This window comes from Helianthus annuus, chromosome 12 (assembly GCF_002127325.2).
Source record: "Helianthus annuus cultivar XRQ/B chromosome 12, HanXRQr2.0-SUNRISE, whole genome shotgun sequence".
Lineage (NCBI taxonomy): Eukaryota > Viridiplantae > Streptophyta > Magnoliopsida > Asterales > Asteraceae > Helianthus > Helianthus annuus.
The window spans coordinates 82,647,480-82,660,279 of record NC_035444.2 but is presented as its reverse complement, the minus strand read 5'-3'; the positions used below and the strand labels follow the sequence as shown (position 1 = coordinate 82,660,279).

The 12,800-nt window shown below is 37.9% G+C and overlaps 1 protein-coding gene and 1 non-coding gene across 2 annotated transcripts; one reads left to right on the top strand and one right to left on the bottom strand.

Annotated features, from left to right (window-relative positions):
- The first annotated feature begins 372 nt into the window (after window positions 1-372).
- Window positions 373-478, top strand: LOC118485263. Its single transcript, XR_004875568.1, has one exon. It is a non-coding gene; the product is annotated as a small nucleolar RNA R71 (small nucleolar RNA).
- A 10,185-nt stretch (window positions 479-10,663) lies between these two features.
- LOC110893233 lies at window positions 10,664-11,636 on the bottom strand. The gene is made up of 3 exons (XM_022140349.1): window positions 11,477-11,636; window positions 11,077-11,384; window positions 10,664-10,942 (listed from the first exon to the last, which is right to left on the bottom strand). The coding sequence occupies exons 1-3, from the start codon at window positions 11,634-11,636 to the stop codon at window positions 10,664-10,666; spliced, it is 747 nt and encodes a 248-aa protein (XP_021996041.1).
- Between the last annotated feature and the right edge of the window lie 1,164 nt (window positions 11,637-12,800).

Genomic DNA, 12,800 nt, shown 5'->3' with positions numbered 1-12,800 from the left:
TAGTTCCTACCACCTCCTCCTTGGCCTTGACCTTGGACTGCGTGAACTTCCTCATATTGCCCTTCCAACATTCCTTGGCAATTTTCAGCCGCGTGACCTATTTCATTACACAAAGCACACACATCATAAATTTGATTAGTAGTTTGAACATTACCTTCATCTATGGCATGCACTTGTGGTCGGTTAGTTGTCGGTCGGGCTCTCCTCGAAGCTTGGGCCTTCCTTTTTGATGTAGTTGCCATACTCTCCAAAAACTCCCAATCTTCATTCTCATAATTCGTTCCAAATGTCCCTCCGGTGATAGACATTAAATCCCGTGCATCTTCGGCACTTAACCCCTCATGAAAAGCGTTCATTAACTCCCATAACTCAATCCCATGATGAGGGCAGTTTTTAATCATCATGTTAAAACGCTCAAACGCCTCATGGAACATCTCACCGTGTTGTTGTTGAAAGCTTCTCAACCCCTTCCGCGCATCATTGGTCTTTTGGGCGGTGTAGAATTCATCCAAAAAGGTTTGTTGCATCTCCCCCCATGTATATATTGATGCCGAAGGCAAAGTGTAGAACCACTTCTTTGCCTTATCCTCCAAAGAAAACTGAAATAAGACTAACTTGACTTCATCGGCCGAAAAACCTTGACTCCCAAAAGTGTTGCAAATTGAGTCATAGGCCTCTAGATGGAAATACGGCTCCTCCGTTGCTAACCCTTTATACTTCGGTAAACTTTGCAACGAGTTTGTTCTTACTTCAAAAGTTCTCCCTTGGTTGTTGTGAGGGATAACCACCGGTGAGGGGTTTTGAGTAATGATTGGCCTGAAATGTGCCTCTATTCCCCTTGCTTGTTCCCTAAGATGTCTTCGTGGCACACCATACCTACCTCTCGGAATAATCGGCCCATTCGGTCTTGGTACTTGCCCTTGTGGTGCGATCGGTTGTTGAAACTGTTGTGGTCGCATCGGTGGGCGCTGAGGCGGTCTTTGAAATGGTTGTTGGTGTACATGTTGTGGCCGGACCTGTTGCAATGGAATCGGTTGTGGCATTGGTGGCCCTTGTGGTCTTGGCCGAATGTGTTGTGGTATAAGTTGTTGATGTTGCATTCCACCAACACTCGCCATCCCTTGAGATTGACTTTGAACATACCCAAAATCCCCTTGATCACCATAATCTCCATAACCGTACCCATCATCTTCATACCCCTCAAAGTCTTCGAATCCCTCATCATAACCACCCCCTTGAATTCCTGAAGTTTGCCCAAATGGAATGTTTGAATACTGAAAACCCGATTGTTGTGGTCTAAAGGATGGGGTAGTATGCACAATAGTTGAATTGGGTGCAATTGTGAAGGTAGATGACGATTGACCCGTAGTTGGGGGAAAGAAGTGAGATAATGGTGGGATTGTGGTGGATGGATCGTAAGTGATGGTAGGCTCATTTTGAGTGGTGATTGGTTGAGTGGAATTGGTTGGTGTAAATCCAGCGGTGGTATTAGGTAATGTAGTGTTTGGTGATGGTTGGGTGGAAGTAGGTATAAAGGATGAGGTTGTTTGACTGGTTGTAAGTGGAATCTGAGAATCAGCCATGATGTTTCTCGGTGTAATGGGTGAAGTAGGTGAACCAATAATTTTGTTTTCTCGCACTAAAACTCGGTTTTGTCGTAGCGTTCTTTCAATTTCCGGATCAAACGATAGCGGTGATGACCTGTGAGAGCCTCTAGTATGCATACACCTCAAGTACCTGCACACTAAACACAACCAGCGTAAACCCGAAAATAACAAACAAAACTATGAAATTAACACACGTTGCGCACTACTCCCCGGCAACGGCGCCAAAATTTGACGTGATGTCGTGGGTCACGCAAATTTAATCCCTAAACAACTGTAGTTAGTGGTAGTAGGGTATCGAACTCAGGGAGTATGTGGAAAATGTGTTGATTGTGTAGCTTTGTATTTATACTAAAATTAAACTAAATTGCAGAAAATTAAAATTCAAGATTGTGGATTGTTGTTTTGGAAAACTAGATTAAGAACTAATTCAAATCAAAGTTGGTTGTAAACAATTAGGAGAGAACAGTGATCACCCTAGGTTTCAGTTTCTTCGAACAGTTGTGTGCAATTTCACTAGAAAGAGTTACATAGACATAACTCGTGTATGTGTGATTGAAGTGATAAAAGGGAACAAAGTACTCGGATTAGATAATGCGAGGTTGTTTCCCGATGACCTATTAACCAATAACCAACCCTAACCCTTCCCGTGATATCTCGGTTGCCAACGGCACCAAGAACGTACGATCGAGACTAGAAATTGTAATATAGATTAACACTCTACAATCAATCAAACATACACCATGACATTCAAGCAACGCAAGATATCATTCTAGAAATGCAGAAATTTGACACACAAAAGTCTTAGAAACATTCACCTAAGATGATCACCGGAGAGTTTAGCCGAACATGGCTCGGTGAATCATCATCAACATTAATCTAGTGTTCATACGAATTAAAAACACAAACCGAATGTTTAGAATTGTTCACAAAGCAAGCAAATACTCCAAATTCGCCTCCCAAGTCTCCAAGAACCGTCAATGATGAGATAATCCCAAAAGACACCCAAAAAACGAGTATATTGTGGCAGTTACACATTTCACGTTCAGGCACCACCGTAAATTACGGCTCCACCGTAATTTACGGTGGCCATCAGATTGTTACGGTGAATCAAGCCTGGTTTACGGTGCAAAAATCAACAAAAATCATGTCTACCGTAAATTACGGTAGGACCGTAATTTACGGTACTCAGCAGTCTTGTCTCCTTTGTTTTGTCTTGTCTTCTTCTCTCGACCCGTTTTCCACCAAAGCATTCATGAACTGCCTTTTATCCATCTCTTATCTCCTAATTCGCACCTGAAACATAAGCATCGTAGTTATCTAATCCAAGATAATTACACGGCTAAATGGAGGATTATTTCATGTTTTAACATACTTAAGGGTTGTCCAAAGGACCACCCGTCATCTTTTGACCCAATTCCAGTTGCTACTGAATTTAAATAATAAATAAAGTATTTTGGACTTCATAAACTATTCGGAAAACTCAGATATCCTGTAGAACTCAGAAACCTCTTTTATAATCTTTAAAAATGACCGAAATACCCCTACGGGGCATATAATGGATTTAAACTCGTTAAGGGCATTATGGAAGGTATCCTACTGATACCACAACCTCTTTAAAGCATATTGACTTAGGAAACCTGTGTAGGACTCTTACGGTTACCCGTTACGCCTTTTGCGCGCACGGTTCGGTTTATGTAACTAGTTTACATAAACTAGCCCAAACGGGTCAAACCTTATTGTTTTGACCTCAAAATCCAGAGTGTGGTTATATTACCCATATAAAACAAGTCTTCAAACTTGTTGGGTCCAAACCACATTCCATTCCCGGTTTTCGCCTTTCACGCGATTAAACCGTAATTATCCCTTGAAACTAACCGTTCTAAGCTAAGGCTAAATTAAAGACCCGTTAGGATTCTAATAGGTTATTTTAAACCTTTATTCCAGAATAGGAGACCAGTAAAAGATACTTGCATTTATTTGATTGAGGTTATTACTTGCTCAGGTAAATACTTTTAACTTATTTTCCGTTATACGGGCTTGGGTTACGGTATTTAAAATACCGCTTGGTCGGGCAATTGACCCCAACTCATTAGTAGTTGGGTATTATCAATGTGACCCGTTTAAAAATTGGTTTTGTTGGCTTTACGCCTTTGGGAGCTTAATGACCATGTCCCGGATATCCTTGGCAGCATTTTACGAAATGGCCACGACCTTGACACGCGGGTGTAGGCGTACACCCGACAATGTGTTCATAATTATAAAGGTATAGCCGTTGGTTTTCCCGCCACGGTTTTATGCTATGTGGTGCGTCTATTAACCTTTAACCCGGCACGACCCGGGCGACCGAACGCATAGTGAACATGTAATTCTTTTACAAGATTTAATTTATAAATTATCTCAAGTTATAAAAGAGTTTGTGCCTTGTGCATTCAAATCAATTTTATTAAACATTTTACAAAAGTGTCGGTTGAATGTATTTACCAGTGTAAACTGACGTATTTTCCCCAAAAAGATTAATGCAGGTTCTACACGTAATAGGCTGGCCACTCCTTAGCATCGTTAGAGTCTCGCAAGCTTGGGATGCCAATATCAGTTGAACAATTATTTTCTATCTTATTTTGATCCCCTGTGGATTATATTTTGACGATTGTGATACTTGGATATTACATTCGATAGTTGAAATATATTTATCTTTATGCTTCCGCTGTGCATTTATATATTGTGTGGTTTGACTATATTGTTGCCAACTACGTCACGGTAATCCCCCACCGGGCCCACCGGTAATACACGTGGAAATCGGGGTGTGACAGTTAAGTAGCTTGACCATGGTATCGCAAGGGCTCGATTGTCAAACGAGGAACTACGTGTGTAAATTCGTATTATTATGTAGATCTTTTTCAGGGATCATAGCACACTCAACTATATCGCTTTAAATCAGCAGGGAAACGCCACTCAAGGTCAGGTATAGTATTAACTAATTATATAGTTTAAGGAGTTTATATTACTTGGCTCTATTAGTCCGTCGGTAAGTCGTCAATTCCCCTTAGGTAGTAACTTTTATATAAACCAAGTCCTTTACACTTTGGTGTTATCTCTGCTCAAAGGCAAGAACTTACCCAACCTGAAGTCCCATCCAAAACCTTTAACCTCTGCTAAAAGTATCAACATGTTTTGACTTTACATAGACATAGAAAACATGAACGACCCAAGCTAATGGTGTCGCAAGATTGTTGGTAGATTTTATCGATTAGGCGAAAACTCTAATGACCCAAACTAATGGTGACACTATTATTTTACTCACTTTCAATAAACTATTTAATTAGTTAAAGTCATTAACACACGCACCTTGTTCACCCGTGATCTTTCTTAGTTAACTCAACATCAAAGGGGTAAGTTTCCCCAAAATACCCTCAAGAATCTAGCTAAGAATGGCCATAGAACTAAGTTATCAAACTTGAAAAGATTATATTAACTATAAAAACTTTGATTACACTAAGGATTCTTGACTTTTTCCTAATGATTATAATGATTAGGGATAGTAGGGTAGAAGAGAAATGTGTAGTTGAGAGTGGAGAGAAATGAACAAGTGAAATTGGTGGAGAATGGCCTCTATTTATAGCCTGGCTGGGGCGTGCCTGGCTTCGGTGCCTTGTTGTTCCCGGTTCTCGAGGCGTGGGGCGTGGTCAACTTTGCGGGCCCTACTAAATCTTCCAAATCTTCAAGAAGACTTCATTTGTCTTGTTTTGCGGAGGCACGGGAGCGTGCCTGGCTTTTCTTAACTGATCTTCATACTGAGAACTTCTGGAGGTATCTGGCAGTTCCCAGATCCGAGGCATGGGCCGTGTCTGGTGAGGCATTGGGCGTGTCTGGACAGTTCTTCAATTTGGTTCTATTTTCCGCCCGATTTTTCTTCCTTTGTTATTCTTAGGTTAGTTTTGTCTTGAAATTCAATGTAAACCAATTTAAGCATATTTTTAATATTTCTTTAACAAAACATAATAAAAAGTAGCTATAATTTGATATAAAAACTTGTGCATTTTAGCGCATATCACCCATATAAGTTTCCATATGTCGCATCATATGAACTCCACGATCAATGTTTATTTATGTTTTCATTGTATATTGTTTTAGCATTCCGTTCATGTTCCTAGCAAAGACTTCCTTTCTTGATTGATTTAATATTGTGTTTTCATACTGATCATTAGGCTGCAATTGGACAGTAAGAAAAGTAGAGTAATTGTGATTTGTAACTAGAGTAATTATTCTATTATTAAAGAACTTATGCTAGAATAAGTATACCAGAGTAATTATTCTATAAGTATAATAATCATACGTAGTTTCACAAATTATTCTACAAAACCAACCAAATTTAGTTTCGCAAATTACTCTACAAAGTCAACCAAACTTAGTTTTACAAATTAATCTACAGAACCAACCAAAGCAAATTTCACAAATTACTCTACGAAAACCAACAATGCCTTGAGATAATAATCACTACGAATTTTTTGTTGTTCATCGTTCTTTAGCAACATTTGATTTATAGAAATCAAAAATCAGATTAATTATTGTAATAAACCCTAGTTAAACAAATGAATGAATATAACTCATTTTAGCAAAAAAAAAAAAAAAAAAAGACCCCTAAAATTCAACATTAGAGTATTTGCAATAAATTCCTTATCTATATCCATATATTTACATTAAAAACAACTATTTTTTCTATCTACTTTGCAATTAAATAATCTTTTTTATGTTCTTATTATTACATTTTCTCTCTCACTCACTCACAAGCATTTCTAAAAATATTAAAAATATATATATATATAAGGTTTTTCTCTCTCTCAGATTTTTTCCCCATATATTTGCAGATGAAAACTAACTTTCTCGTATATTTTCTCTCTCCTCCATTCACAAACACTAAAAAACATTAACAACCACTCCTTATAATATAACTAAACTCACTCACATATTTTTTAGCTCATCATTGTGAATGTTTTTATAACAAGTTAGAATTGCCTGTATTTAGGCTCCGATTGTTCAATCGACATAGATGATTTTGGAGACTTTGATCGTGGATATGAATGAGAAAAAACAGATTCAGTTATTTACCAAATTGCCACCATGAGGTTTTTACTTTTTTTTCTTTAGTATGTACGTTTTGTACGTTAATGTGATTACAAATGCTCTTACGCTTTTGGTCCACTTATTTGGAAAGTAACTAACATGTAATGATTTTTTTTACAGTAATAGCTGTTAAAGTTGGAAAATAGATACTAAACTTTCACTATCAGTGAGATAAATATTAAATTCAGATGAATTTTTTTTTTCTAGAAAAAAATGTGTTTATCATCAATCTATTCATAACTTTTAAAAAAAATAACTTGTACGCCATTGTTTTTTTTTTTTTTTTGGAATTTATTATTTATTGGCACATGGAATTTAATACACCCAAAAAACACATTAAACTTTTAAAAAGTAATCGTCAATTTCTTTTTGGAATTAAACATTAATACACCCAAAACAAACATTAAACTTTTAAAAAGTAATCGTCAATTTCTTTTTGGAATTAAACCTTAGAAAAATAAAACCAAAAACCTTGATTTAGTAAAGGAAATCTACAATTTAATATGTTCTCTTTTTTGCCAATCGCTGTGATAAAAATGTGAACTCTTAAGGCTGCACGGTGTGGGAGCCCGACTTAGATTGTCCTCCACCGGTGCCGGTCCCCTCTTCAGGGCGCCCCCCACCCCCCCCCCCCCCAAGCGGCGTCCTCACCGTCCACCTGCGGATGTTTCCGACGGGCCACAAAAAGACAAAAAACAGTCCTCCCCTCCCTCACACATCTATACATACAACTTACACACACACACACACACATATATATATATATATATATTAGGCTCATCCCACCATTTTCTTAGTTTCATCCCCTTTCCTCATTCTCACACCCATCCTACGTGGCTCCTTAGTTTCATCCTCTTTCTCCATTCTCACACCCATCCTACGTGACGTTTACGTGACGGATCATCCTCCAAGTAAGGTCCATCACTATACCGCATAGCTCAAGCAAAACAGAAAAGAAGGAAACACAACCCGTTAATTCAGTGTAACATTTACTTAACCACTAAACCACTAGCATCTTTAATAAAGAGATACATGACGCAACATCTTTAACTATGTTTAAATAAAAATCATCAAAATTACATTCTATATAATCCTTGAAGAACACTTTGAAGGAAAAACATTCATAACAAACCATAGATAAGGGTGGGAGGGGCACTTCTTTCACTACCATACACTACTAGAGATGGGCATATCGGGTATTTTTTTGTACCCGGAACCAGTTTCTATCTGGACCCGGTTCTTGTTATAGTGTAGGGGAACCGGTTATTGTAGGAACCGGGTCCAATTCCTAACCGGGTTTAGAGCTTGAATACTGGAACCGATAATAACCGATCCCGGGTAGGGTTGGAACCGGGTTCTCTGAAGAACCGGTTCCACCGGGTATGTCTAAAAAATCGCTGAAATGATACTGGTAACCGGTTCTTCAAAAAAATTCCTCATATAGATCAAAAAAACATTAAAACATATTAAAGAAAATACAAACATATTGAAGCCGGTTTATTTTTTTGACCATTTACTTGTCGAACATAAAACAAGTAGAATTCCAACGAGTTGGTATATCCCAATTAGGTCCAGTTAATTTTTGATTAACATTTATATTCTTGATATCGTTCTTTTCCACTTTTGAAAATGTCATGAAGCATAATTCGAAAAGCTTTAACAAAATCCGAAATAAAAGTATCCTTTAGCCCCGTTTGCACAACTAAATTAATAATATGTGCAACACATCTTGTGTGATAAAACGCCCCATCAATAACCGGTTTATACTTTAATTTTAATTTCATTGTGTTGTTTGAAGCATTATCAAATGAAATTGAAAAAAATTTATCCTCTAAACAATATTTAATGATTGTGGCATTTATAATTTTAAAAATATTTTCACCAGTATGAGGAGAAGGATACTCGTCAAACGTAATCATACGCTTCATCATTTGCCACGTGTGGGGATCAACCCAATGAGCGGTGACACAAATGTACAATTCGGGTAAACCATGTGGAGCTGACCGCACATCACTAGTTAAGTTAACACTAGTTTTTAAATTTTTAAAAAATCCAATTAAGTTTTTTCTTGCATTTTCCCATAAATTTAAACATTGACGTTTTAAAGTGCGACGACTTACATGTTTGTAGCGTGGTTGAAGAGTCTCTCTAATAACCTTAGTTAATTGAGGGTTGTCGAAGTGTCCAAACGGCAATGATTGTTGAATCACCAACTTAGCCATCCTATCCCGAGCTATCATGTGATCGTAACGAAATATTGAACCGTCCTTTGAGAGTTGCACTTGACCCAGTGTAACATCTTTCAAAGCCTTGCAATATTTGTTCTTTATATGTTTCGTCAAAGTTGAATTGGAGTCCTTGCTTAACAAAGCTCCACAATGTTTGCATTGAGCCTTTTGCGAGTCGTCACTCATTTCCACCAAACCCAATTGCACCATACATCTTGATTCCGATTATGTGTGAGTGTCCCAACAACATATGGAGCCGATTGAGGAGCCTTGTTGACGGATGGAGAGTTGGTGGTTTTGGAATTCTTGGTTGCCATGTGGTGTGTGGAATCAAGAAGTAGAACAATAATCAAGAAGTAGATCAATGTGGTATGTGGAATCGATTCCAACGGTAATATACATTAAATGGGCAGTTTGCAACGGCTAGGAATCGATTCCAACGGCTAGGAATCGATTCCAACGGTAATAAAATCAAAAAGGTAAGAATTTAATGCACCGGGTATTTTTTGTATACGGAGGAATCGGTTCCGGATAGGAACCGGGTACGACCCTTTTTTTTATAAAATGTGAAACTGGGTAAGAACCAACGGGTTTTTGGAACCCGAAACCGATTCTTATATACAGCGGGTTTGGAACCGGGTATTATGCCCATCTCTATACACTACTATCTTAAAATTCAACTAATAAAATTTAACAGCTTCAAACTTACCCTAAAGTCCTAAGCTACCCTAAGGTTGGAGGGTGTGGGATAGAGCCCCTAGGGGCTTTATCAGGATACGTCAGCGCCACGTAGGATCCACGTCAGCCAGGGGCTTTATCACGACCTCCCTTAACTTGCATGGTATGGTTAAAGCCCCCTATTAAGCAAAATTAAAAAAAATTATTGGATTAAATCAAGTGGGCCCCACCTGAACATCTCGTTCTTCTCGTTACCATGGTAGCAGAGAAGGGATGGCACCCCCCTCTTAAAAACCTGGGTGTGGTGATGGAGCCCCTGTGGCGCTATACATGGATGAGGTGGAGGGATGGCGCCCTCCATACCCTCCGGCCTAAGACTATGGGGTGTGGAGGAGGCTAGTTCTTGGAGGATGTCCATCCACGTCACCTGCCACGTCAACATCCAAGAAGGATGCCCCTCCAAGGATGGACCAAGGGGTGGAGGATGAGCCTCCCCCCATTTTTTTTTAATTTTGCCAAATGAAAAATGCAATATATATAACTAAAATTAATTTAAACTCTAAAGAAAATATTAATTCTTACATTACATTAAAAAAAACAACCTAAACTTAAAAAATTAATTAAAAAAACTGCTACTCTTCATTCGGCATGTCGTCATTGGGTTCATTTTGTGCGTTGTTCCAAATGTATTCCACCAAGTCCGCTTAAAGGTTTTGATGTGTGTACTCTTTACGTAAGGATAATCCATTTAAATCTTGTTGTTCTACACTTACCGGAACAGAATTCATGTTAGGCACATTTTCATCGTACTCACAAATCGCTCTACCTTCGTCTTTGATGATCATGTTATGCAGCAAGATACAAGCATAAATAGAGTATCACAACTTCTATGGTGTAAAAGCACGTGTTGGATGTTCAAGGATATACCATTTTTTTCTAGAACCCAAAACACCGTTCAATGTCTTTTCTCCTGCCTCTTGAAACTTGGCAAATTTCTTTCTTTTATCATATGTCGGATGCGGAATAGTTTTAAAGATTGTAGAGTACGTTGGGTATTCCATCCGCAAGGTAGTAACTGTGCCTGTATTCAACCCCTGAAACCGTAAAACTGGTGTCTGGACCAGTTCCTGTTATGACATCGTTAAAGATCTCTAATTGGTAGATGGCGTTAAAGTCGTTAAGCGAACCAGGAACACCAGAAAAAGCATGCCAAATCCAGAGATCTTGTGACGCAACAGCCTCTAGTACTATAGTTGGATGACCATGATCGCCTCGAGTATATTGACCTCGCCATGCAGTAGGGCAGTTCTGCCACGGCCAGTGCATTCAATCAATGCTTCCAAGTATTCCTGGAAAACCATGCATTTCTTCGTACGCTTGATATAATTTTTGGACGTCATTTGTGTTTGGTTTCCGCAGATATTCTCGCTATATAGCTTCACCATCCATTCGCAAAACTTGTACAAACATTTTCGTGCAGTTCTTTCGGACATCCTTAAATGCTCGTCAAACAAATCGGGTGTCGTCCCGTATGCCATTTGGTGAATGGCCACCGTGCATTTCTGTAAAGTGGTTAATCCCCTATGGCCCCTAGAGTCGTATCGAAGTGTGAAAAACGGACCAGACCGCGAAAAGTCGTATACTATACGTAAGAACAGTCGACGACTCATTCGGAACTGACGTCTAAACATCGTTGTCGTGTACAAAGGTTCGTCGACAAAATAATCGGCAACTAATCTATCATGGGCACCTAAATTATTAACACAAAAAAATAAATTAAATACATTATTAACACCGAAAAATAAATTAAATATATTATTTTCACCGAAAAATAAAGATAACCTTCTCGGCCTTGGTTTATGGCGGCTTGCCTAGTTCGCGGTTGTGACATCGTTTCTTCCTCTTCCTCCATGATCATCTGTGCTGCCAGCATCACGGCGTTCGCAAAAAACAAATTGCCATCACCCGAAGATGACGAACACCACGATGAAGAAGAGGACATGCCTAAAACTTTATAAAAATTAAGGTAGTGTACAGAAAAGTGAGAGAGATTGGAAAGATTTGGGTTAAAATAGGGGAATAAAGGGTATATATTTATAGAGAGATGGTGTCGGCCCTAGGGGCGGTGTGCTGGGGCGACGCTGGACCCTGCCGACCCTAGGCCAGTCCCCATACCGATCAGCCTAATTAGTGGTGTCAAACCATTTATCTTTTTATTTAAGGTCGATGGGGCACCCATCACAACTATCACATTATCACACTCAATCACTATTTGACATCTCACTTTTTCACATTCTATTATATTTCACTCATCACACTTGCAACACTCATCATATTTTAAAATAAATATCACACTCAATCACAATTTAACACCTAATTCATTTTAGCAATCAAGTCAAATCCACACACAACACACTCTTTTAGGACCGTAAAAGCCATCATGGTCAAACCCATCACAACCGTGAAAGGGGCACCTGCGGCGGTGTTTCACATTCATAACACTTGTGATGAGGAGTCTATATGGGCGCCCCGACCAGTCTTAATTAGAGTAAATTACTATTTTGGTCCCTAAGGTTTAATTAATTTAACCCTTTCAGCCCTAAAAGAATTTTTTTGACATATCAAACCCTAAGGTTGCATTTTGTAATGGTTTTGACTCCTAACACTAAATTTATTACTTTTTGTATTAAGTCAAAGGTATTTTAATCCTTTTACCCCTAAATGGTTATTTATGTAAATTATAAAGTTTTTTAATATATAAAAGGTTATTTATATAATTACTCAAATTAACAAAAACCAAAGTCTCATTTTTCCTACCATGTAAAATGAGGTTTTTTTGTTTTTATATATTAAAAAAATGTTTTTAATTTCTTTTCTAAACTTTTCTATTGTTATTTTATGTTTGTATTATTATGTTATTTTTATGTTCATTATTTCATAACACTCATTTTACATAAATAAATAAATGTCTTTTATGAAGGCGTCTGTTTTATATAACGTTTGTTTAAGATCGATTGTTTTTCAATCTTTTTTTAATTATTCATCTTTTTTTAATATATTGTTTATTTAAATTGTTCATTTGTTTAAAACTATACGTTTGTTAAAGATTCGTTCATTTTTAATGCTTTTGTTTATTAATTCGTCCGTTGTTTTAAACTGATCATTT